Source organism: Argopecten irradians, chromosome 16 (assembly GCF_041381155.1).
Source record: "Argopecten irradians isolate NY chromosome 16, Ai_NY, whole genome shotgun sequence".
NCBI lineage: Eukaryota > Metazoa > Mollusca > Bivalvia > Pectinida > Pectinidae > Argopecten > Argopecten irradians.
Genome location: NC_091149.1, coordinates 6,609,182 through 6,637,091, shown reverse-complemented (window position 1 = coordinate 6,637,091; position 27,910 = coordinate 6,609,182). Strand labels below are relative to the sequence as shown.

Below are 27,910 nucleotides of genomic sequence, written 5' to 3'. Positions count from 1 at the left end.
CTCAAGGAAAGTATTCACCTTCAGCACTGCCTCATTGAAAGCTTGAGGCCTAGTACCTTTCGCCTTCCTTTTCAAAATCGTACATACACCGATTTTTGTGTGGTCCGGAAATGCCTTGCCGACTTTTCCAAGCGCATCTATGACCCTGATCATTACTTGATCAGTGTCGTTCTTGGTTGTCATAATATCGTTAGTGGAAGGGTGAATATAACATTTCCTATTTGTTCATTTGTCATGTTTTTTGCCTTATCAATGAGTCTGTCTATTTCTCCAAATGAAGCACCATTGATGGACGCGTTGCAAACGTTGTCATTAACAATGTCCATTCGGTTCGCGTTAGATGCTCCCAAGATGACTGTTGGTACACAAGGCGCTTTTTGTCCGTCCTCCAGATTCGTTTGCGGTATTTCCTCATTGTTTATGTTTTTGTTCTCGTCATCAGTACACACGACCTCGGAACACGTGGATATGTTGTTGTCCTCCTCTATCTCAGCTGCGTATTCTCCGTATTGTTCGAAGCGAGTTCGTTGGAGACAGTCACGTTGAATATGGCCTGTTTCTTTACAGAAGTGACACTGTCTGGAGGTGACAGTGCAGTCTCTGATAAGGTGGTCAGAACTACCACAACGATGACATTTTCGAATAGTCTCATTCTTATTCGGACATTGGTATGAGGGATGGCTTGTCTGGCCACATCTAAAACACGGTGTCCGATTGTTGTCACCGAATAAGCGGACCGAGAAACGCCCAAAGTTCGCTGTTAAAGGTAAGGCGGATACACAATTTACAAGTGACACGTATCTTGTCCCATTTTCTATATCGGTCCCCTTGATTTTTCCTCTTTTCAGCGTTCCACTTACCACTTCACCATATTTTGATATCTGTGCACAAATAAATTCGTCTGACATTTCAACTGGAGCATCCTTTATGGTAACGTTGGTAATATTTTTTTCAACACTAGTGAAGCGAATTGTCTGGTAGTCTATCACTACACCGTCTTTTAAAAGCGATGTTTTAGATGATTCGTCTTTTAATGTTACCACACAAGTTTTGTCTAATATTTGTATAGAACGTACTCGTTCTTTGTTGATTATTTGTTCAACCGCGTAAAGAATTTTTTCATGGGTTAGTCCCTTCAAAAATCCGTGATAAAAATGTACAGACATCGGTCTAGTGAGTAGGTCTGACATACTGTACCGTATATAATGTGGTAATCATGTACATGTAGATATGTAGATCTGTAGATCTGTATACACACTAATCGCTAATCCTTAAAGTCAGCGTCCGAGTAAGTGGTCACGTGACTTGAGAGAAACATTGATGATTAATACGGTGGTATTAATGGGCTTACAATAATCAATAAACATAATTCATGAATAATACAAATAGGTATTACACATATTAATGCAATACATCTAAAATGTCAATACGTGCGGTGGAGGTGTGTGTGATATTAGACCCGATACACAAACACCGTCACCTCTCGTCTCATTAGTATCATTTCACATAGATAACATTGTGATTGAGAGACAATATCATATTTCATGACATTATCTAGCTTATGATTTATCTCATTATCGTTGTTAAATATACGAGAGGCTTGTATGTGAGGATTCATTAAGGGTTGTGACAAGCATCGGATTCACAATTTTATGCGGAATAGATTTTCGGTTTCGCCTGTAATGTAACATAGAAATAGTGTTTATCACCTATATGACTTTGCCTATTGCTAGGTTTTGTCTCACCGACTAATGTTAGTGTTCTGTCGGCGTATACCTATGATGTATCTTATTACCAATATACACCCACATTTTGTGAACACTTATAAGGCATTGAACCATGTACTTCAGGTCAATGAATTAACGCTGAAATCTCGTTTCGTCGAGTTTTGCTGAAAATTAGCATTTATAACCAAGTTAAATCGCGCTAATTCTAGTTTCTACTCATATGTGTGTTAAATAACATTATATAGCTATTTCATTCTACTATAGTAATTTTTTTCGCTGATATTTAAAATCTACTAATTATCATTTATTATGTACAATCTTGTTCTAAAACTTGGACACGCCATTCGAAAACCCAAGAGTCAAATGTCAACCACAATTGTCATTCTCACAGCTGCATGACATATGCTTTATATGAAACATTGCCCCGTGATTGTATCTCTGTAAATTTTGCAGCCATCCTCAGCAACGGAAACCCTTAGCAACTATGTGCACAATCTTTGATTCATAACTATTTATAATCAAAAGACATTTTGTCCAACTGATATAAGCAATAGTAAGCTGTGTTGTTATAAGCTTACTACGTTTAAGCAATAGTAAACATGTGTGCTGCTACAAGCTTACTACGTTTAAGCAATAGTAAACATTTGTGCTGCTACAAGCTTACTACGTTTAAGCAATAGTAAACATTTGTGCTGCTACATGCTTACTACGTTTAAGCAATAGTAAACATGTGTGCTGCTACATGCTTACTACGTTTAAGCAATAGTAAACATGTGTGCTGCTACAAGCTTACTACGTTTAAGCAATAGTAAACATGTGTGCTGCTACATGCTTACTACGTTTAAGCAATAGTAAACATGTGTGCTGCTACAAGCTTACTACGTTTAAGCAATAGTAAACATTTGTGCTGCTACATGCTTACTACGTTTAAGCAATAGTAAACATTTGTGCTGCTACAAGCTTACTACGTTTAAGCAATAGTAAACATTTGTGCTGCTACATGCTTACTACGTTTAAGCAATAGTAAACATTTGTGCTGCTACATGCTTACTACGTTTAAGCAATAGTAAACATGTGTGCTGCTACATGCTTACTACGTTTAAGCAATAGTAAACATTTGTGCTGCTACATGCTTACTACGTTTAAGCAATAGTAAACATTTGTGCTGCTACATGCTTACTACGTTTTAGCAATAGTAAACATGTGTGCTGCTACAAGCTTACTACTTTTAAGCAATAGTAAATATTTGTGCCGTTATAAGCGTACTACGCTTGTAAATTGTAGTGTGTTACACATGACCATATGTACTGGACAGCAATTAATTTGCCCCTGAATCCGATAGGTCCCTAGAGAGGGCGCTAGGTGTTAAAGTAACCATTAACCAACAGGGAGCTGTAATGAGTGTTGATTGGCTACATCTGACTCATAAATGCGTATCAGTGAATGGTCAAGGGAACTGTTGCTATGGACGCCAATAGTCAGCCATCTTGTTTAGTTTGCTTATATTCACGGAAATGTTTCAACCTATATTTCATAATTTTGACCAGAAAGTTTATAAAGAAATACAATATTATTCTATCTGGTATGACAGAGAATTCTTCTACAGTATATTGTATATGTATTATGCCTGAATTGGAAGTTAATTACGCCATTCTAATCATAAGAAAGTTATTTTATTGTTTATCATAGATAGTAAACAATACCAGAGGATATATTCATTCATATCGATATATTTAGATTTTGGTAAATGACCTTATCCTCATGATTATAATGGAGATGAGATATCTCCAAAAATATTATACAAATGTATCATGGTATGAATTGCATAATGGCGTCTTGTTCAATCCACCATTATTTTATTTCAACAAAATTTATTGCATACGCAAAATATTTGACATCAGCTAAAAAAACTATATAAGTCCTCTAAACAACTCCAGTATGGAGCTTCAGAATGTACGTTTTATTAATTCATAATAACATCTAAAATAAAAATTGTAACATACTAGTGTATAGAGCCTATGTGAATCTTTGTGGAGTTTAGTTTCAGTTATGAATTATAATACACGGTGTATGAATGTACAGTACTAGCTCATAATGTTTATGAAATCATAAAGGATCAATCATTATTATTTCATTGTATAAAACCTCATTGTAGAAAATATTTGTACCTAAATATCATAAAGTTTCGTTTTATTTTTTGTTGCATTTTTTTCTACAATTATATACAATATTTGTGTACTTAACTCAACATTTAGGTTTTTAATTTAAAGAATGATATGCAAATGTATCTGTGTATGATGTCCTTGTATTTAAAACGAGAAGTGGAATTTAAAAAAGAATGTTGTAATAATTGTTTTGTGCACTTTTTGTTTCACTGTCTTACAAAATCCTGACATGTTGTATTGAACAACTTATGATATTACATCATGTCTATATATAGAATTTATTGACATATGTTCGTACAATGTTGCATAGGGTTCCCAAATATAGCATGCCGTGTTCATAATATGTCATTCATAATTAAAGCAAAATTAATATACATAAATCACTACGCGTCGATTAACTGTTTGTATTTTATAAATATATTGATCATTTCATGTAGATATATAAGAAATTCTATAAATAGTTATATATATTCTTTATATAAATATGATTGGAATAGACTACTGTATAACTTAAAATTTATGTTGTGTAGATATTTGCATATTTTCGTGTGTGACGTAAAATTCACGAATATAAAAACACCAACGAAATCTGTTTTAAATATGATTGGAATCAATATTTCATCGGAATATAAACCTATTGACCACGAAAGTAGAATCCCGCGAATATTTCATAATACACAGTATATACCAGGACATATACTGTAATTGTTATCAGTCTACCATAAAACTACCACTGACCACGAAACTAAATACCCGCGAATATTTCATTATATACAGCATGCAGAGCAAAAATAACCGTTATCATTTTACTATAAAAATACTACTGACCACGAAAGAAAATACTCGCGAATATTTCTTATTTTGCGGTATACAAATCACTTTATCATTTTTACTATAAAACAGAATGTGTTAAGTACATTTGTACCCCTGACCTCCCCAGCCCTCGTCATCAAGTCTAAATATAGTAACAGTGACACATGATGAGGATGGACACTAAACATGTTACTCAATACTACGCCCACCGTCACGAGCCCACGTGCACTAGGCTATAGACATTGCACGAGAGATGATGGTCTAGGTCTTTATATGGTATTATTCTCACAAATTTATACAAAAATTTCTATTTTCAAACAAATACCCAAGATCCAAACAAGTATATACTTCGAATGTTGTCCTAAGCTGAACTCAAAATGATTTTTTTTTCAGCAGCACATTAGATGTACAATGCATTCTTTTCAGAAATATTTTATTGCAACAACTTAGTAAATGGAAACAGACTGTTCAAACACATGGTTACATAGTTCTGTGGTAAATGTTCATTACGAATTCCCAATGCGTTTGTCCATATAGTTACACATTTGATAATAATATAACATGATTGATTGAAATATGCTAGGACCCGATTAGCTAACATGTTACATTAAATATGACAACCAGATTACATATGTGTCGCGTCCCGACTCCAAATGATATTTTTAACCCTAGTCTTCAAACAATAACAGTATAGGGAATCTTGAAATCAGATTTGAAAACACACTATTATGATTGACTCGATATTCGAGTTTACAAACCAGAAACAGAAAATGGAGTTTTGATTGATATACTTACATCATTTCCTCTTGTGGAGCTGTTTTATAAAATTGCGTGTGTTTTCTAAAAAACGTACATATCATCCTCAGGAATGTCGGTCTATCACCTATTCAATGATCGGCCGCCCCAAGCCAGAACCATTCTCACTTTATCCATAGGAACCCTTCCAAACCGCACAATCTAATCCAAAATGGGAGTATGCTACTACCCCACAACACATATCCACCACAGCATCCGACAACCTCGGCCTCCCATACTCATTCCTTCAATAGCTTTGCCTAAGCCGTGAGCACAAAACAATACACACAGTACCAACACAGTGTCTTGTTAAGCGAAGCTTGTGTGGCGTTCAATGATTACCATAGGCAGGCAGGCCATCTCTCCGATATTCTAAACCAATATTCTCTACTGAAGCCAGGCAGGTAAGCAGACTCCACAGTCAAGCCACTATACAGAAGCGCCAGGTAAACGAACGCCAGAGAAAATCAATTGTCGTTTTAAGGTTTAGCCTGTTTTTGTATTGGGAAAAGAAACTTGTTGTATGGCGTCTGTACACAGCGCTTTACTGGGGTAAAATGCATCAATATTTAAGTTCATTTTAACCTCTCGAAAACCAGGTTATTGCTATTACCGTGCAAACAACTCCATAATTTTCTCTTTGTTCAGTGTAATAGATTTGAAATACAATATTTCATTGTAGCAGCACATGAAAAATCAATAATTACCTCCCTTGGGACGCAACTTCCTCTGACATGCAGAGACTCTCATGGCTGAGGTGCGTTCGATGTAGCTTATAGTTAGGTGAATATAGGCGAGTTCGATGCCAGTATTGTCTTTTGAATAGGCAGACCTTTTCGGATCAATATTCAGCATGAACAAAGACATACGTGTCAATTTCGATAAAACACAAAAATTCGAGAAAGGGAAAACAGAACATTAAACATTTTGTAAAGATGGTTGGAACGCAAGCTTTGTCTCAGGTGGACTGGGAACAGCACACGAATCGATACAACAGCGCTAGTACCTTTGTACAACTTTCACAGAACCCCAGACTGCGCTACAGTGCCGAGAACGTTTCTTAGGCAGGCCATACTCGGGCGGAAAAAAAGAGAGACGTCTATAAAATATGTACGAACAAGCGATTAACTCCGATCGAGTGTGGTAAAATGAAGATATCTCCCGTTGCTTTATATGCTTTAATTGTCGTTGAAAACGTTAAAGGAAGTTTGTCGTGAATGCTTAAGTATACGTAAACTTGTAATGGAGAAAATATATTTGGTGGCTCTCATGCAAGTTTCAGTGGGTAATGAGAAAACAAATTGCGATTTATTACGTGAAGAAAATTAGGTATCAAACAACATCCATCCACCAAAGATCATTAAAACTCAATTAGAAAGATAAATTGAGTGTTCTTGTCTTCCGAGTTGTGGGTAAAATTATCACCAGCAATGCGCATGTTTTTGTGCTTTGCTCATGCGCTTGAGTGGGCTTCGGAATTTGTTGTAGTGTGAAAGGCTGGGAGAAGCGGTGTCGGGTTGGTGTACTGGTACAACGATATTGTCAGTTGTACGATACGCTTTTCGCCATTTCATTCCGGCATGGCACCTTTCATTGGCTACAGGCAGGTTGTAAAGCAATGGTGTTAAAGTAATTTCCAAAACGGGAAAATTTCACGAGGTGTAGTAGCGTAGGAGAATTATTGGTACTAAACCACGAGCGCTCGTAACCTTTCACCTCGGATTCCTAGACATTTGATTGTTTGCATTCTAATATATCTACTTCAGATAGTTTGTTTACCACCGACGCGAAGGAGATTTGTAAGCAACACTCACGACATTAGTCATGGAACCATGTGTGTCAATTTGTACGTTTATTATCTGAAATATTCTTTAGATCTGGGCAAATATTTATATAACTCATGATTTATTCTCAAATTTGTCTTTATTTGTAAATATAACAATAATAAATTGGAGTTTTACAAGGAAATGTTTAAAGAAATGTTAGTGAGGTATCACACAGATTATTTGGTGTGTTCCCGCTACGCCTACATTCTATAACAATAGGTAAAAAGATCAAAGAAAGTGTAATTATAGTCTGTTTCATACAAGTTTCTTATACCTGTACTTCGTCTACTTACCTGGAGTTTACCTATGTGTGCATGTAGAATTATTGTAATTTACTAGAAATGATAGTAATATATATATATTACATGTACATTATAGAATCGTCATCGTGATGAAATATCACATTATAATACATTTATTATGATTAATACATTAATGGAAAAAATATATTGATAATTTCCTGCAAAAATGTGTTGTGAAATGCACATTCTTACGGCATCATAATCTTCGTCGTGAAAATATGTGATTTGTTACATCATATTCTCGATAATTAAACCTGCAGTATGTACACTATTGAATGAAATATCACCTATAACACTCTCTAAGTCACATCATACACCACACTAATTTGTATATGATGATTTGGAAAGAAGTTAAACTTACAAAAATATGCATGTAACTATGAAATATCATGTTGTATGCGTTCGATTTTAAGGTTTGTAATACCTATTTTTTCTGAATACATGAAATTTTGCTAATTCCCCTAGTCGTTGCCATAGATTTCACATCATTTTTTTTTTTTTTTTTTTTTTTACAAAATAAATGTTAGTTCTCCTTACGAATGTACATGTAGTTTGCTGTTCATTTGATCAGAAAGTAGAAATCTCATAAAAATCCGTATATTTTGCCATGGGTTGTATAACTTATGAACTTAATTAAGGACTACATGTATGGATTGTGCCCTTTTTGTCTCACAAACATTTTTCAAATTTGTTATTCAGGATGAAATTCAAATATCGAGTACAAATTCCTTGATACAATAGATATAACGGTTGTACAAATGTATAGCATTGCGGCTGCAGTTGTTATGGTAACCATCCTAACATGATATACATAAACTACATAAAAACAGAAACTGGAACTTGTGTCAGTTATTTGATTTGCTAAATATAGAAAACATAGAGTGCATCATTTAACAAAACTTATATTTATCTTCTATCACATTAAACTTCTCTCGGTTTTTATTTAGAATACTACAACAAGTTCCGGTTCGCCGGTGACTTTCGAACTATGGTAAATAAATAATAAAACAAGCGCTATGTGCCGTGTTATTGGGACCAAATGTCCGGAATATAGGATATTTATTTGAATTAAGATATTACTTGAAAGCTAATGCTAAATTGTGTATAAACGTTTCATAAATATATAGACAAAATATCGTGAAGGTCAAATAATATCCAACATATTGTCGATTTTTAAGGTCGTTCTTTGGGATTTATCTATTATGTATGTACTTCTAGTTCCGGTATAAATGCTTCACGTGCTACAGACACAGCCCAGTGGCTCGTCGCTACGCTCGAGTACCTGTTTTCACACATAGTAATCTCTCTGTACCAGACGAAGCCATAAATGATTCAATTATACCGATTGTTTGCCTAAGTAAAGCTCAAAGTTAAATATGATCAATGACTTAGATTAGGCAAATAAAAAGTGATATACTCCTGAAGCGTCAACAAGCTTCAGGGGTATACTTGAATAATATATAGCTTTACTTTGCGACCGTACGATGTTCTGTTGACTGGCAAAAACGCCAAACGACCGCATTTTACGGGTGTATCCAATATCAGTGTACATTTATTACCTCCCTTTGCTTGTGTATTTAATAGCAGTTGAATCTAATTGCTGTCTAGATTTAGATTTCTGATAGCATGAACGTAATGGCAATAAATTGCTGATTACATTTACATTGAAATGTACACGCGATGTCTATGTACATAGATATCGGCTAATTTATACACTAGTTTCCTAACCGAGTAAAAACTTAAAATATATACAATGACAGTTATGAAGAAATAATTTTACACGCTTGCATCTAAATTATTTTTTTCTTCTCCATGGACAAAATGTGACAAATTTTAGGAGAAAATTATGTATGTTAAGTCATCAAAATACAGGGAAATGCCACAAAGCTGAGGTTAACATGTAAAGTGCAAGTACACCGACCAAAGTAATGATATTCTCTTATTGATATATACACGACAGTTAGCAAAAACACCTCATTTCTCATACCGAAAAGTGAAACAATTGAATCACGGTACAAAGTAAACCATTTTGAATTTTATATTTTACAAAATATTGATTACTAATTTTTTATATACTTCATGAAAAGACAAAATTTTACTTTTTAATTTGCTATTCGAACGTACAGCAATGGAATTATCACTTGAATTGCCAACAAGCAAATGACACATTGCAACTTTCAAATTATACATTTTCTGTAAAAGTAGTAACGATTGTATATCAAACTAATTCAAAGTCCTTGATGGTTTTTTTTTTATTTAAACATTGCATCATAATAATATGCCTCAAGGATACGCAACAATAATAATTTTAATAAACTAACTTGCATTATCATTCATTTTTACGGACCCATTCTTCTAGACCGTTGCTATCAACTAGGTTGTCTAAATTTTAGCCAATCAGAGTGCTTTTCCGACATTACCTCCAACAACATCTCGTACTTCCTGTTTCACTTTGCATTATATTGGTAACACTCAATGGTGAAATTATGTTTACAGGGGATTTGTAACAATAACACCAGGCCCGGATTTCTCGAAACAAAAGTGCAGACTTAAGTCAAAACTTAAGTTTCTCCTTATGTAACTTATATTAAAATTACTGACTTAAGTCAGTTTTTGACTTAAGTTTGTTTCGAGAAATCGTGGCCTGGTCCCTATTTCACGAACATTTGTTAACTCTCAGTCATTTCTTAACTTAAGATTACCCATAGGAAAGCATATAAGAAGTTAAGGGAAAAAAAACATAAGTTAAGGACACTTTCTGAAAATTGTAATGTTTTCTATGAATAATTCTAAGTTAAGAAATTCCTTAAAGTTATGGATTATTCATGAAGCTGTCAACAAATATCAAGATAGGGTATATGATATCATTTTAATACCGCTTCCCAAACCGAAGACTAATCTAGCGAAATGTGAATACAGAGTGAAATATCTATATTTGCAATCAACAACAAATGTCATTAATTTAGATCTTCAACGTATTTTCCCTTGTAAATATATACACAGACCGACCATAAATGTCCGTCCCATCTCTCCTAATGATACACATACCATACACATCAGTTAAGGGTCTTAATTATATAGATTGATGTGCGTTCTCAGTCACAAAAGACTCTCTTAAGAATGGCCGAACAAGTATAGGGGTCAGTCTCCGGACACATATTGACCAAAATAAATAAACGAAAGAAAAAATACACATATTAGGGGATAGAGACATCTGACCGAGTGAGATACTGATGCATCGTGGCAGATAAATACTGGTCAGTTTTTAATAACATAGAAGGGTTCTTATAAACTGTTTGGCTATATATCCGACTGACCAATGGCCCGCCCGGCCGCAGACTTGACAGAGAAAATATCACTTAATTAATGTATATTGTGATAAAATTGTGTACCGCTGGTAACAAAACAGTGCTTACGATTCATTCCAGAAATAGTGGGAGCTGAACATATTGACCAAGTCCATCTTGATGAATTACCCTATATGTACAATGAAACCTCGATAATCCGTCAGCTGATTGTCCGGAAACCTCACAATCCGGATGGAATGCCAGGGAACAGATTTTAATATCAACCAAACAATTATGTTTCATCAGTACGGAAAACTTACAAACCGTACGATTTGGACTGAGGACGCAAATTTATGTCCGGATTATCGAGGTTTTATTGTTTATAATGTAGTTTGAGTTATGTATCAATATGATTATAGCGGTTTAATTAACGTCAGTTCTACTTTTAATTCGTCCATTCATGTAATCGTCATTGTATCTATAGAATACCCAAACACCATTCTTTCTTCCACGGACTTATGCTTTCAGCTTTACTCTGAGATGGTCAAGGGGTGGGTATAACGTCAGTGATAGTAACCCCTGGAGTGTTTGAGAATAGAGATCAGCATGCCTAATGTTATCTTAAAATGATTCCACTTCTACGATAGAAAACAAAGTATGTAATACAGAATGTGACATCAAATGACGTAATGTACATTTTGTACATGCATAATTTCCTATTTTCACTGGTTTTTTCCTTTTGTCTTTTATATTATAACTGTTCCTGCTGTGGTTCTCCGGTAAATAGACAGTGATCTACAACATATATATTCTTACACTAACTGGTCTAAGATCATCCCAATTTGACCACTCTAGCCGATACAGAACCAAGTTGAGACAGTAATTCCATTATAGTCTCGGTGTAGCTGCTAGTTTTAGGCATGACCAATGAATGACAGCTGACCAGTCGCCAAGCGACTTTTCCGTCACTCTCGTGGCGGAATCAATACTTCAGTGACACGAGAAAAGTTAATCAAAGTAAAACCCACGGCCACATATAGATCTCAAAATGATTAGCTACAGCGACTAGATGTGTCCTCCCCATCACCGCGCGCCATTGCTGGACTGTTCAACGACTTTCCCGCGTAATATCGATCACGTGTTGATCAGTGTTCTGTCAGAGCTTAAGTTTTAATCAACTTCTTTCCGTTGGTTTAATCACCTAGATGACTCGGGATTTCTACTTTGATCTCCGGAAGCTTACTTATTAGCCGTTAGTACACTGTCGCCGTTGTTTACCTGTCGAGAAAAGCTCAGATGCGCATCGTACATTGTAGCTGTGACCAAGAATGGCAGACATCTCAGTTTTCATACATATGCAGTACGTATATTTCGCGCATTTACAATAATGCATGATATTTGACGTTCCACCATGAAATCGGAGAAAGGAAGTTTCTTAATGAGGTAAAAACGGTATAAAGCTAGTATATTAATATTCCGAAATAAAAGGCAAAAATAAATTCAAAATTAAATCAAAAATCATTTCTATGGAATATATATTCAACCACTATTGGGCCTTCTTCAGTCCAAAATAACACTAACACAACGTGTTCGTCTACGTCATGTTTGTTTACATCTATTGTCATAATTTCTGACTTTTGCCCTGTCCGACTGCGTCCAAGCATGTCTCCTCGTTTGCCATCCTTAACGCATTTTGTTGTCAGAAGAAAAGATAAAATGATGGGGGAAAGTTATAAAAAACTAGATAAAGCCCTTGTACATCCATTTTTTTGAATCGGGTAGTTTTGAGATTCACTTTGGTGAATGTTTTACTGACATTTCTTTGCTTATTTATATTTATATAATATTTGTTATTCAACATTTCAGTAAATGGTACCAATTTCATTTCGATTTCACCAAATGTAGTGACGCCATTGAATACAAGTGGTTAACATTCTGAACTACTCTGTGTCTGTACTCAGATTCATAAGAGTTACTCCCCTTCGTTTCTCTCCGTCACTACTGACGGAGTGGGTGAAGCAAAGGGACCTAACTCTGAGTGTACGATTAGAGACCAATTTGCTTTTTCTACATCGGTGTTAATTTTGCATTATAGCGTCAATTTTCTGTCAACTTTAATTTTTTTTTATTTATTAATTTATTGATTTTTGGTGGTTTTTTCTACCGTTTCTATCGCATTTTTTCTCCACTGTGATGTTTTTTATCCCTACGCAACTGTGTATCGTATTAACAAAGACCATTTAATCAGACTTGCGATACATGTTTCCTGATAAAAGGTAAATTGATCAGTCAGACTACCTGTATAATGTTACAGGTAAAACTATCGACCATAAAATGCATCCTCTACAGAAAGATTAAGCGAGTCAAACACACTATTTATGATTAAAAACATGATTACAAAACCATCATTTTGTCCCAGTAATCTTTTTGCTCTTAGCTGTTTTGATCATATGACTAATTAGCTGTGTAATCACATCCGTAGTACTTGTACATTGTATTTATCTATATACAGTAACACCTGTCTTAGAGACCACCTCTGTATAAAGACCACCTGCTTAATAAGATCACCTTCTTACATCCCAAATAGTCTATTCCCACACAATTTATTGAAACATATGGTTACGTAGTCAAACCTGTCTTAGAGAGCACCTCTGTATAAAGACAACCTGGTTAATAAGACCACTTTTCTGGGATTCCAAATGACCAATGTCAGCATAATTCAACTTGCGTATATAGACCACCTGAATATAAAGACCATTTATCCTCTGTCCATTGCAGGCTCATCCCCGATATTTCAGGGGTTACAATCACTGACGTTGAAACGTCAATGAGAGGAAACCCTGGGGTATCGAGGCTATTGTAGGTTTGACTGTTTGACATATGTATACAACATAGATAAAATGATCCTTGCTGAAGAAACAATAGGAAACAATATGAATATAGAATGAATCTAATATATACATGTACACTGTCCGCCTCATGACAAAGTCTGAGTTTTTGTTTTGCTATTTTTTCCATGTACATATTACAGATATATCAACTACAAATCTACACAGGTGATTCTTCATTACTCTTTTTAATGTAAAATATTACAGTCCTTGATGTATGAGCCCAAGCATTACATAATCTTCAAAGCAATCGACTTCCTTGATGGCATTGCCGTTAGGTAAAATCGATTAAACTCTCGGTATTGATTGCATTACATGTATCGGACGTATATTGGCATGGTCTTTTTCAATTAACATAATTTTAATTGAAACCTATACATACACCCTCGTATGACTACGTTTTATATGTTTCCATCAAATAAAATGATAACGAAAAAAACTGATGTCCTATTGAAAAGACGATTCTGATTATAAATTCTTATCAGTATTTTCAGTTCCCAAATGTACGTGCGCAAATTACACAGGTGCGCAAATTACACAGGTGCGCAAATTACACAGGTGCGCAAATTACACAGGTGCGCAAATTACACGAGTGCGCAAACTACACAGGTTTTATGATATGAACGAGGTTAGTAGTAGAAATTAAAAGCCTACTTTATGACTCTATTACCCACTTCGGTGTGTTAATATGTGTATATATAGGATCCTGGTTGACAATTGAAACACATTTCACATATTTTCCAACCTTCCCGATTTATGTGGGAGTCTCACGAAAAATAATTGAGATTAGGCATATTCCCGTTTTGATTGTGATTTCCTGAATTGTTATTGAATTTCGTCCTATCATCGATATTGTAATGAGAAAGACAAAGTTTCCGGAAATAAACCACAACGCTACACTATTGTCAACTTCCCCAGTTAGTCCCTAATGTGTGACTCAGGACATATCATGTATTCACATCATTATATACTTCATGGTTTATTGAGAAATGTATTATATCTCCATAACATCAAAAAATATATTCAAGAGAGTCCTCAATCGACATATATATTGACTTGAATTGTCGTGCTTTTACAAACTCCGTAAAAAATACATGTTAGATGACTCAAACCCATTCAAACGTGTTTGGCCTTGGGTCTGTTTTGGTACCCAAATCCAAACATCCGGAATTTCCGTCCGTTTTCGGTTCAATAACTATTTATTATAACATTAATCAATCGTCTGTATGGGGCGACAATACGGATGAGCTTATTTAGTATTCATTACTTAATAGCGATGGTCAGCGTTCATAGGACGAGTGACCATTAAGGTCAATAAAACTCGTGGCCGGAGTATCTTAATGGTCGGACAGAGTATTGTTGATATTTATTTTGCTATCGGGATTCGACTAATGTATGTACTTGTCAACAGTTAAAGATATATACTGGTTAATTCTATCGGAATTCCAGAAATGTATAAAGCAAACTTTAACCATGGCTCCACATATTACTTTTGTATTGATTTCCGTTTTTTCTAAATAAAAGAATAATATTACATTCTTCTTCTTCTATGTAGTCAACGGTCTATTATACATTCTGTAGTTTAAATGATGTTACCTTTTTTGCATAATAATATTTTTCACGTAAATACTGGAGAGGTTGCATAGTTCATTTCATTCTACAACAATTGATCAACGAATGAACAGTAAAAGTATGTGGATAAATTTTCTCCATTTTTTCTTTGAGGAGATACATTCCATGATCAAATGGTTGATAAATATTCATATTCGGAAAGAGAGAGAAACATATGAATTGTTTTTATAGTAAATTGATACATGTTAGCTATGCTGTACATATATACAAAAGTATACTACTCCCGTGTCTAATCGTAATGTTAAATACAATAGCGATTGTACTTCATTTATATACAAAACATTATGGATTATAGACTTCGTAGCTTTACTATCGATATCTTTTTTGGATAAATCCATATGATCCCATTTGCGAGCTATTTGAAATACAATAGTTAAGTTATAATGCATCATACAATGTAACATGGATTGAAATACAGTTGTTCCTTAGGGTCCGTTGTGTCCCCCACTCGGCACAAATAATAGGATCGAGTTGTTCATTAGTACAAATATGTATAGAATTTGATTTTTTCCGTTATCATTACCCATCGCTTTGTCTATACATATATATTCTGCTTATTTCCTTTTTACCTGAATTAATGATTTAACTTACAGGCACATACTTATTGATACATAATAAACACATTTCTTACACTTTTGTCTACGCTAACGGCAAACATCCTATAATTTCCAGACCGGAAGTTACGTGCGATTATTTACCGCGGGACTGATTATTTACTGCGGGGCTGTAATTAATCATACTACCCATTTCTTTCCGACCTCGGGTTCTCACTCAGAAGCAGACGATCGATAAAACGAAAAACAAAATTGAAATATAAAATGCAAGCTCAATAAAACCACAGTGTTGGAACAGTGAATAAAGATCTACATTGCTGGAGGCTGAAATCGACCAGGTCAGAAAAAACAACGTTTATTGGCAATTTGATAGATGAAAAATGCACCATGGCATTTGCAAGTTTGAGCCTGGTGTGTGTGTACGACAGTTGGTTCTATTGAATTTGAATTGAACGGGAAGGTCATATTCGTTACTATGTTATTAAAACGGAAATTGAAGAGTGCAAGAATAAATAAAATTCAATTAAAATGACGCATTTCGATATGTACTCTATATGAAATTTAAATGTTATAACAATGATGCAAATGTGAAGGAATTTTTTATTATTCCACGGAGAGGAAATGTAGTTATAGATTTTATAATACTTTGATAACAACATGGGATTATATTTCAAAAAGAAAAATAGTGAAAACACTATAGAAAAAAGCTGATGAAGACTATGATGAAAGATAATACATCATGTTTCAACGCATCTCATTAAGACAAAATGCTTTTAGGCATTAAAAACCAGGTGATGCATTAATCGGGTATTTTCAGCGATTTCCGTAAACGAGAAAATATTTTCTTATTCAATCGGAAACTTTCGTCATTTTCCGTAAACAAGAACATATTTTCTCGTTTACGGGAAGTCTCGAAGGTTCCCGATCGGTTGATACATTATGGAGCCTCACATTGGGCAAAACGGTTTGCTGAACATTTAAAACAGTTAACACCCCATGTGACTAACTTATAATTTCATCATATTAATCGAGTGTTTAACCTGTGTGAAAAAATATATTGAATATTTAATGAGTAGTTATAAACGTGTGAATGACACACGTACACCCGTATCGAGCTATTTTTTACTTTAATCGATGCCATGTTTATTTTAGCAACGTGTCGCTAAATTTTTTGTAATGTTTCGAAATGAAGAAAGTCAATATTGAGTTATAAATTCGATAACCTATATTGAATTACTCTCTAACGGCGGTCAATAAGTGAAATGAAATATGAAAAATCGTTGTGTGAACATAGAGATAATTTACAAGGGATATCTTTATTAAATTAAGATAGATGTAGAAGTATAATTCAGCCATCTTTTCTCGCCCAAATCAACTTTTTCAGTTACGCCAATGAGGTATTCATCATGATTTCAGCAAAAATAACCTGACCGTTATCACTATGAAAAAACGGCGAATAAACAAGTGTCCTTATTCTTATTCGCATATTATATCTGCTGGTATTCTAAGCGTACACAAATACATATCAATAAAATTAATAGTATATGGGAATTTTGATTTTGCGTCTTGCCAAATGATATGATGAGAAAGAAACGAAATTTGTGATAATTTAAAGCTAGAGTTCAAAGAACAAAAAAAAAAAAATAAATAAATAAAATAAAATAAAATGTCTCGAACCCGTGACCTGGATATTGACAATGACGTCATATCGAAAACAAAACAGACCAATCACAGGCCTGCAGAGACTTACTTTGAAGATTACAGAGAGAGTGATGCACAATTTCAAAGCAAGACAGTCAAAAAATACAATTTCTTTTATGTACATTAGAGGATCAAATTAGTTGGATCTTATATTGCCTCCAGTTTTACCAGTAGATAGTCCAGGGGTGGATATAACGTCAGTGATAGTAACCCCTAGAGTATCAAGGACACCAGTCGACAGTTCTTTTAATTTCTAAAACACCTGTGGAATACAGTTTTACTGAATGACATGCGTTGACTTGATGTGTACAAATATTCCTGAAGACATATTTAGAATTATGAAACATTCAAGAAGTATGCGTTCTTCACCAAATCTGCCTGACGGCCTTATTATAAGTGTAAACAGCTGCGGAGTAGTTGCTATGTCCAGAAAAAAGAAGCGAAAAATCGATAATTAAGCATTGTACATGAATAAAATCGCTATAACATTTCTAGCGATTGAACAATAACCAACTGGCCCTTGTCTCAATTCGTCTGTCGGCGCAACATCTTACATCGATGCTGAATCTTAAGACTCTGGATTTCTATAAATCAATCGATAAGTTTACATGAATTCTACTTTATACAGAAAACTTTGAAAGACATAAAATATCATGTTCATCTTTATGGCGATATTTTGACGTAAAGCATCAAAACAACTTTGCTTTATGAGAAGAAGAAACTATTTGTATCGACTTTGCACGAAGTACAGAATTAATTGATATTGATATATAACTGAAAAGTACACAGCAGGAATATTCGATTGATATTTGGAAGGAGTTGTGTCCCTTTGCATGATACAGTCCTATAGAGAAACATACAAGTCATAAAATACTAATTTTTTGATATGTAGAATTACCAAGCACAAGTATACAAAACAATTAAAACACCACTGAGTACAATGTTAAGTGTGTAATACGAAACGGTTAAACAGGTTTAATTTCAGGCAATACAATTCGATATTTATAAATTAAAAGATGTAATTTTGCATTTTGATAAAAAAGTTAATGCGAACAATTTTAATGTTTGCGGGATTTAGAAATGGCCTATAAAAAGCTAAGATCCATTTAAAATATGATCTATCCCTTGAATGGGTTTTTGAAAGTGTAGGATGCATGGGAAATGTGTTGTGTCTCCTTGCGATATTGAAATTTCCTTTTCCCTGTCATAGCTATACATCACCAAAGCGTATTGCCCAAGACACTCGGTTTTGCATCCGGGTACTCCGATAAGAATTCGCTTTGATACCTTAAGTACTCTCAATAGTGCTCTTGGGGTTTTAGACTCGACGACTTATAGCTTTTATATAGCAAATTAAACACATTGGTCGCACCACGCAAAAACTCATGAATATGTAATTTATTCATAGCTATCAAGAGTATACTTAAACAGGGCTCAGAGATATTAACAATGGGCTGCTCATTGACTACTATTCAAGTTTATCCTTATATTGCAAGGCTTTCAAACAATTTCATTTATATCCATAGATCCAATAAGAATGTTGGGAAATTCACAACAGGTGAAGCCTTTACTCATTTCATATTTATGCTCTCCCCCCACCCTTTCCCAATGATTTCGCCATATTCTGGCGTAGGTCGATTCTTCTACGAGATACTCCAGATTTCCTTCACATTTTTAACACGCATCGTTTTTAAACTTAAACTGGTCGTTAGTAGGCTGTTAACAAAAGTTGACCAATTCACAAAATGTCATATTTTAGTTTCTTTTTAATAATTTTTTAACAAATGGTAGAATTGAAAAAATGAAATAAATAAATCTCCGAATGCGCAACGAGAAAGTGCACGTGGTTACCTACTTCCGGTATAAAGGAAAGATGGAGTTTATATGTCTTAACCACTAATCCGATTGTAATCATTTTTTTACGAAACTAGAGGTGGGCAAGGTTTCCGGAATGGCCCGTTTGATTTCCGGGACGAATCGCAGGTTTTTATCCGGACCGACAATCTTGAAAAATGTAAGCTTATGTAAAATGACAATTTTATTAAGATCTATGAAGAATAAACTATATAGACTATTTCTATCGATCGATGAGTTATGATTCACACTTTACATTGAAAGGTGCGTTCTATTCCGTCTGTAGGCATGCTCGTCATGATCACCGATAAAAAAAGAGCGTGTTTGCAGGTTTAGGCGCGTTCCATTCTAGCCTTACAGTCTCTGTTTATCAATGGTATGCCAGGGGTATGTGTATATGAGCTGAGAGCGACCTAGATTCCTGGAAAACTCAATTCTACGTCAGAAAATGTTTGTTTGATGATTCAATAAAGGAGTGTTTTCGTTTTGCAAAATCTAATTTTCACCAAGTGAGGGTTTTGGCATATAAACTGCCTGCTATTCCCCATGGAGTACGCTCCTGTCGATATGCGTATGAAAATTTTCAGTTTAGTTTTGTTGCGCAATAGCCTAAAACATATTATCAGTATATCATATTTAAATAGCCTTCCCGGTACACTTTAAACATCCAGATAAGCAGATCTATGGGGGGGAAACGTAGTTATATCGAATTGTATGCTACAAAACGTACAATAGTTAATGTTTTCTCAATAATAAATTCTGATACGAGTTAATGTTGCCAAATTAATGCGAAATGTAATTTGTACTCCCCTTCATTTGTATTAGTCTCTCATGAATTATAACCTCTTTTTTAGCTTCAGTATTTAGCAATCCTGTGCATTGGAATACTATTAAAACAGTTATACAAATTAAAAACGTTTTAATCCGCAAAGTCCACGGAGAAACTAGAAATCCTTTCAAGGAGTATATCTTTTTCAAAAAACTTACATGTAACCGACCCCGGTGATATTTCACCCAAAACATTCGAGCTACCGTATTTTTCACAGTGACACTAACTGCCTTTCAGCCTGGCCATTTATATGACAAAGGTGACTTTGTACACATCATACTTTTAGTTTCGATACGTCAAACATAAAATATTTACTGGTTGTGCAACAGAGCCTTTACATGAAAACAAAATGGCTGTCCAGAACAAAGCTAATGGAGACATCAGTCCATTGGAGCGTGACCATAAAACGCTTACTTGTTATAATAAATTCTACATTAGGAAATACAGTAGAACCCAGCAACTTCATCTTTATATTTAACTTCTTCAATTGCATCCTCGATACTCCAGGGGTTCCGATCACTTACGATCTCTACATCCCTGGACTATCTTATATAGTAAAATCAGAGACAGCTCAGCGAAAAACATTTGACCAATCGCAGGCCAGCAAAGATTTCCTTTGAATACTGCAGAGAGAGCGACGCCAAACTTCAAAGCCACGCAATCGACCACAGTGTACCATTATACGGACTTTTGATGTACATCAAAGGACTAAATTACCTGTTCTGTTCTGTTGCCTCCAGTTTTACGATGAGATAGTCCAGGGGTGTAGAGATCGTATGTGATCGGAACCCCTGGAGTATCGAGGATGCTTCTATTGGAAATAACAGTAGAACTAAAAAAATCCTCTATATTTTTTGCACAAGTGAAAAATATCAAAGTTTCCACCTCATGAGATAAAATATTACTGGTATTCATCTAGAAATATTATCTATTAATTGGGAAGACGCAATAGAACTCACCAACTTCATATATATATATTTAATATCCTATATTGGGAAAAACAGTAGAATTCAACAACTTCATCTTTAAAAAAAAATAAAAACCATTTCCTTTAAACGTTTTTCTGTGTCCCTAAAATATTTTACCATTACACAAAGTCCAAAGCTATGGAACTGCCTTTTTTGTCCTTTTGGTGGTCAGTTAGGATAGGTTGGACTATTAGTAGTATAGCAAAAACGGAAGGATAGAAATTACAAATGTACAACATCGAGATCAGGTTATACATCAGTACGTGCTTGTAATAGTATCCTTTGTAACTTCATCAGAACTGTATAATGCTGTCTTTCTAAAGCATACACCTCGCATTTTGTACCATACCTTAGCTAAATACACACTATTTTTAACGGAAATGTCAATTATTTTCATCATAAAGTAAAAGATATTGAAGCAAATTTTAGAATATAACGATATTATTATACCAAGAAATTGAAGCGTTGGGTACAGATTTCGTTAAAACAAAGGTTAGACATAAAACAATGATGTTATTGTTGGCTGTATTGTTACTTATAGCATATGGTGGCATCCGCAATTGCAGAAAGCTGCATTTAACATTTTATGAAATAAAATATTGTATTTCTAACTGAATTTGATTTTTTGTGTATATATATCTGCATGAAGACTGTTTTTGTCATACGTATAGACATGGTTGAGACATCAGACAATATATACATGTATATCATTCATTACGTAATTCAAAGCAGAGGTTATTGTTGAACGATGATAATTTCAAGAGTTTCCCATATAGGTCATGGAGATAAAAAAACACCAGTATATTTGAAGAAACAATACCATTGACCAATGCTCAGCAAATGGAATCTGCCCAATATGGGCCAAGCATGAGTGACCGGGAATTTTAATTACTCCACTACCGTTAAAATCAAGTAAAGCATTTATCGACATTGCAAAAATATGTACTGCAAAACCAATTAACTGTTGTCATTTCACAAATGTTTACGGAGTTTGTCTATAAGAAATGTTAATTAAAGGCATGCTTTGTCTAGAATCAGCATCGCGTGCAAATTGGAAAAGTATTCTTCTGGGAAGGTTTCCAGCAAACAGCAGACGGCGTCAAAAGAATACATTTGCAGGTGGCAAGGTTCAAATGAGAAACATACGCAGAGTAATTGACTTATAAGGTTAACATTGCGCATGTCATTTCCGACGGACGTAGTTTTCAATAACAATGTTTAATAAACATATTGCTGAATATTGAGGAATAAGTATACATTTGGCCTTCGTCAACGTTGCTTTGTCGTGAAATTAAAGGTTAAACCAGTTTTGTAGTCGATATGAGTTTAATTATCGTTATTTTGCTCTGTCACGTTATGTACATCAAATGAGACTGGCAACATCTTCAGTATACCTTACGATTGTATGTATATATCTAGTATTACAAAATGTAATAACCAATAGCATATAGTCGCAAGTTTATAAAGCCTAATTAATTTGTTAGCGTCTACGTTAGATATTTGAGCGATTGCCCTTCCTTCTTCAAAGTAACTCTCACAACTAAATGAAAAACGTCATCTTATTTCTGGTCTGTGTCACAATACCTGTTTTATAAACTCAATTTCTGTAAACCGACTATCTTTCGCGCGAGATTTATTTTCGCAAATTTCACGATTTACGAAAATTCAAGAAATTTTCTATCTGCGAATTAATATTATCATCACTTTTATTTATTAGAATTTTCATTCAATTTGAAATCCACGAATGTCGATCCTTGTGAAATTATTTTGAAAAAGTAATTGTGAAATCTGGCAGCCATGAAAAAAGTTGTTTTACAGTAACATGTGTTCGATAACTTATCTGACTAAATAAAACCAGTATTTATCAATTATATTTTCACTTTCTTAACATTAGCAACAATTGACTCCATGATGTATCATGATTCAAATGTTTGTCTTTAAATTGACTGAGGATGCCAGCAAATATAAAGACCACTACATCTGCAGTTTAAAAATGTCCTTCTTAGAGGTTATTAGACGGATGGGAATTGCTTATATATTTTTCTTTATAATTGAAAAAAAAAACAGTATGAGAAAATAAGATGGGATACGTTATGTGTGGGCTTACTACACCCATGTACGTGTTTCTAAACATGACGTACTTTTTTTAATTAACCTAATTGATAATTAAGCTAGGTTTGAAGACATCTACTATCTTACCCGTCCGGTATGAAGTATTCCGCCAATGTGTCCATGATGGATTCTCCTCCGCCATGGCGGCCATGGTGACCATGATGGCGGCCCCCATGGTGGTGACTTCCGTGTGCGTGCGCACCATGCGCATGCGCACCTGGTTGCAAATGATGGTGAGCACTATTGTGGTTATGATGTGCTTTTGCAGCGACGTGTCGACCCGTCGGCATTGAGAAATCATGTGATATCAACAAACAATAAACGGGTATTACATCCACATATGATACTGTAGTGGAGACTCCATTTTACCACCAGACGAGTATTTTGAAAAGGAAGACAGCCACTTTTTACACAAGACAGAGAAAAACTTCTTCACGAATTCACCAAATATACTAAACACTCCAAAGAATAATTGGTTGATCGAATATATTTTTGAGTAACCAATCAGAAAGTACTAAGCAGTATGAAATATTTTTCCTGGTTCAGACGCATGCGTACTCCGTTCTCCAGACGCGTTGATAACAAAGTGTTCAAAAAGATATTAACCAACATGAATTACCTCCCGTCACGCACCTGATGTCGAAAATCACACATATAGCTGCCTATCCGAAGACTGGTCATGCATTTCCCACTAACATTTCCATTTTAAGACAAATTACTGTATATGAACCTGAGCATAAAATTCCCGTAATAACAGAATATATCACAAAACTTGGTCGAAAGCAGTAAACGTACTATGAAAAACAATGCTAAAACGGTAAATTTGCATAGATGTTATAAGGAAATCGGAAAGATCCAAAAACAACAACTTCAATGAGCAGTTCTTTTCACCGAAAATTTAGAAATAAATTCCAGCATCAGTCAAAATCCGTTCGACTCTTTTCTCAGGAGCTAAAGAATTCGAACACTTTTGCATTCCAGGGTTTTGGACTCGGTTTATGTCCCGTGATGGCCTCTCGAAACAATAGATTTTCGCTTGGTGTTTTCTTGAGATTTCCAGACAGATAGCACCACACAGAAATCTTAAAACACAACAAACTTTTTAAGATAAGATGAACTTCCGGCTACACTTCACTATCTCAAGTTCACGTGACCCTAAAATATCTGAATCCCTCTAGACCTCCAAATTTCTCTCTCTGGCAAAAAAGCTCCCTGAAAATTTCCAATATGGCTACCGGTCTACTGGTGTCTGTTTGCTCAGAAACACAATCTTGTTCGGTTAACGATGTATCTATTTTTAAAATAAGCTTTTGCAACATTATTAGTTACAACACGTAAGTATATGCGATTATTTTCTCTACACGGCTGTTCAATTTCGCACGTTCTTATTTGTTCTTGGGACGGAGCGATCCTGAAGGAACGGTAGCCTGATCAAAAACTAGGGAGATCACGAAAACTGACTAACACTGTACTAAATATGAAATATGAATATAACATTTCCATTCAGAGTTCATTGTCCAAAGTGTAGCACACTGCTTATGAAAAATTCTCTTTCATCACCATTACTTTTCCATTCAGCAAATGCTAATCCCAACAGAAAATAATAATTATACCTGAGCCAATTAATTAATTGCATTTATATTTTTTCCGTCTGCGCATGCGTAATGAATGTCGAAGCTAATTAGCATGACAGAGTACTCGCTGGGGAATAAAAACATATGCACTGTCACTATTGGCGACACAGATGATTGGAGTCAAACTAACAACAAATGTACAGGTAAGAATACTTCAATCATTTGATGCAAACGTCAACCTTCGACTCTGTCTCCTTGATCAGGTAAGTTCTAAATAAATGTCTTCATTAAGCCGATGATGTCTTTTCTGTACCAAACTCACCTTGAATGGTAATGATATCTTCCTATATGAACACCCTCAATGGGGTATTTCGAAAAACCACCTCCCGAGTAATTCCAAAAACGTTTTCGAATAAGCCATATAGGAGTCACCTGTTTGACACAAAACGCTCTTTAACTCAATTTGTGGCAACCAATCGGGAACCACCGGTCACATTCTAATACCACACGTTCAAAAATTCATGTGTCCATTCTTTAAACGTCATCTCTATTCCCTTAAATGGGCGTGTAAATGACGTCACAGGGTCTCCTCGACCCTGCCAATGATCCTAACACAGAATCTTCTAAAGTGTGTCTGGAGGCATCCCGTGGACGTGAATTTGGCGCCCTTTTCCTGTGAAGTTGAGATCTGGTAGCACGATGGAAGAGCAGCCCCATGTGGTAAGCTTTCTAAAGACCCGGTCCGATATGCAACTTTAGTTGTTCTACCTTGCCTTTCGGCCCAACAATTTGGCCGATTCATCTTCACATGTCCCCCTGAGAGTTAATGAAGAATTCTCCTGGATTTATAATAGGCCGGTAATCAAGCATGAACGATCACCCTTGGGTCCTTAGGGAGCTAGAGGTACTACGGAAGACTACGAGGCCCCTGTCCGCATGCCCAGACATCCGATGTATAGTCGCTCATTACCATACAATCATAGACGTGTTAGGGTTAGCCGAGAAAACTTTATGAAAACACATGAATAGGATGTGATATCGTATCTGAAAACGCTTCAACTGGCATGGAAATAAAATAAGGGAGACCCTTGTGAATTCAGAGACGATTCCAACTAAACTGTAAGCTGCAAGATAAAAGATCAACATAGATGATCACTAAGTGAATAATGAGGATCGCGAGGGGTGAACCCTGACAGAAAACACTTTGAAGTCAGTCATCATTCTTTCCTCCAACATCATTCAGAAGTTAACTTGATAATATTGGCGGCTGTGTATTCCCACGAGCTGATTTTAAAAAGACATAAAAAATGATTTCATTGAATTAAATTCCCCTGGCTGTTATCGTTTCCAAGTCATATATTCAGCACACGAATTTTCCTTCCGATAAAGATTCCCGTTTGAAAAACCCCTTAAAGGTGCCCCTGTGAAACAATCTGCAACTTCAACAGTCGTGGCCAATGTCAAATAAACTATGGCAGGATCATACCGTCTGACAGAACGCAGTTGTATAGGGAGAACACAATGGAAAAAAATATCTACACATTTTACTGCAGAATATATCAGATAATCAAATACAGGCGTTGCTGAAGGTTCCTTCCTTGTCTAGGCTCCATTCATAGACATCAAAATGTGATTGGATGTGGTAATTAAATTACTAACGGTATTTCACGCGTAAAAATTCCAAACGGGGTGACGTGAGAGCGTATCTGAAATACGCCGGAAACACAATTATATCTACTAAATTTCGGACCAGAGAGAGAGAGAAAACCCGGGTTATCGTTTTTTACGTTTGTATGCTATATGTTAGCATTGCAAACACAAATTTAATGAATAGGCCAATTTTAATGGAAAGTTCGTTCGCTGGACGGCAGTTGCAGTTACTGAAAAGGTTCAATTCATGGATTATAGTGTTTCTTAAAATATATATATGCATGATGGACAGGATATTTTTTTAATGATTCGTTTTAAGATCCAAGTGTCTTGTAATCACCAACCTATGACATCAGATGACGTCATATCCGGTAGGTTTGTTTTCAGATTTCAAATTTCAGCAGATGGTTGCTCGGCATGTCATCACTAGGTCATTTTAATCCGAACATATTGGTTCGCTGATTTGAGAACATATGCCGTCAAATGCCATATTTTGCAAATATTTGACGTCATATCCAGTTCACGGCATACATTGACTTAATAAATGGTGTTTAGTGAATCCCTGGTGACGCTATGGGATTGATTAACATGTAAATCTACACAAGAGCGTAAAATGTTGATCTAATTCGGGAATTAGAACGATCTGACATCGACATAATTTCCTATTGACTTACCATCCAAATCATATTGTATTCGTAAGTAATTAGATAAAGAAAAACTGATGTCTGTTCCCGAACAATTTGATAAATCGCAGTGAGCTTAATTAACCTTAACCCATAATTATTGCTTGTGAATTTAGGTATTTATAATTGGATTTTACAGTTATGTCCAAGTATTCGAATAAATATAAAGTAATATGATTGGCTCCAAACGGCATCGATAGTCTTTTGTTTACTGTTTTAAATGATTTTGATAAATTTGCGTCAAATATCTTAATTTTCTATAAATTACGTTGTCAAGTATCCGGAAATCATACCATTGTGTGTATTTGAAGAATTGACGATTCAAATTTAAATTGCAGACCATTTTGTTTACAGAAACAGGCAAACGCTTTCTCGTTAATTATCCTTTTTAGACAACGCGAATGTGATTCAGAGACGGAAATAAGAAACCCTTTCATAAAAAACAAAATGTGTGATAATTCATAGATTGATCAATTTCCTTTTAGAATGATGGATGCGCAATTACACAGGAAATTAAATTGCCAAAAACTAGTAGATTTAATGATAAATG

At 35.0% G+C, this 27,910-nt stretch overlaps 1 protein-coding gene across 4 annotated transcripts in view; it reads right to left on the bottom strand.

The window, feature by feature from the left end:
- The window catches only part of LOC138310501 (innexin unc-9-like), a 128,901-nt gene that overhangs the window by 31,188 nt on the left and 69,803 nt on the right, over positions 1–27,910 (bottom strand). The window contains exon 1 of one of the 4 annotated variants that reach the window (XM_069251750.1): positions 5,501–6,004. The exons of the other annotated variants lie outside the window; for them this stretch is intronic. Within the exon in view, the coding sequence (XP_069107851.1) occupies positions 5,501–5,565 (65 nt within the window). The 5' untranslated portion in view covers positions 5,566–6,004. Of the gene's footprint in view, positions 1–5,500; positions 6,005–27,910 lie in introns of those variants that run through there. 4 annotated transcript variants of the gene reach the window in all.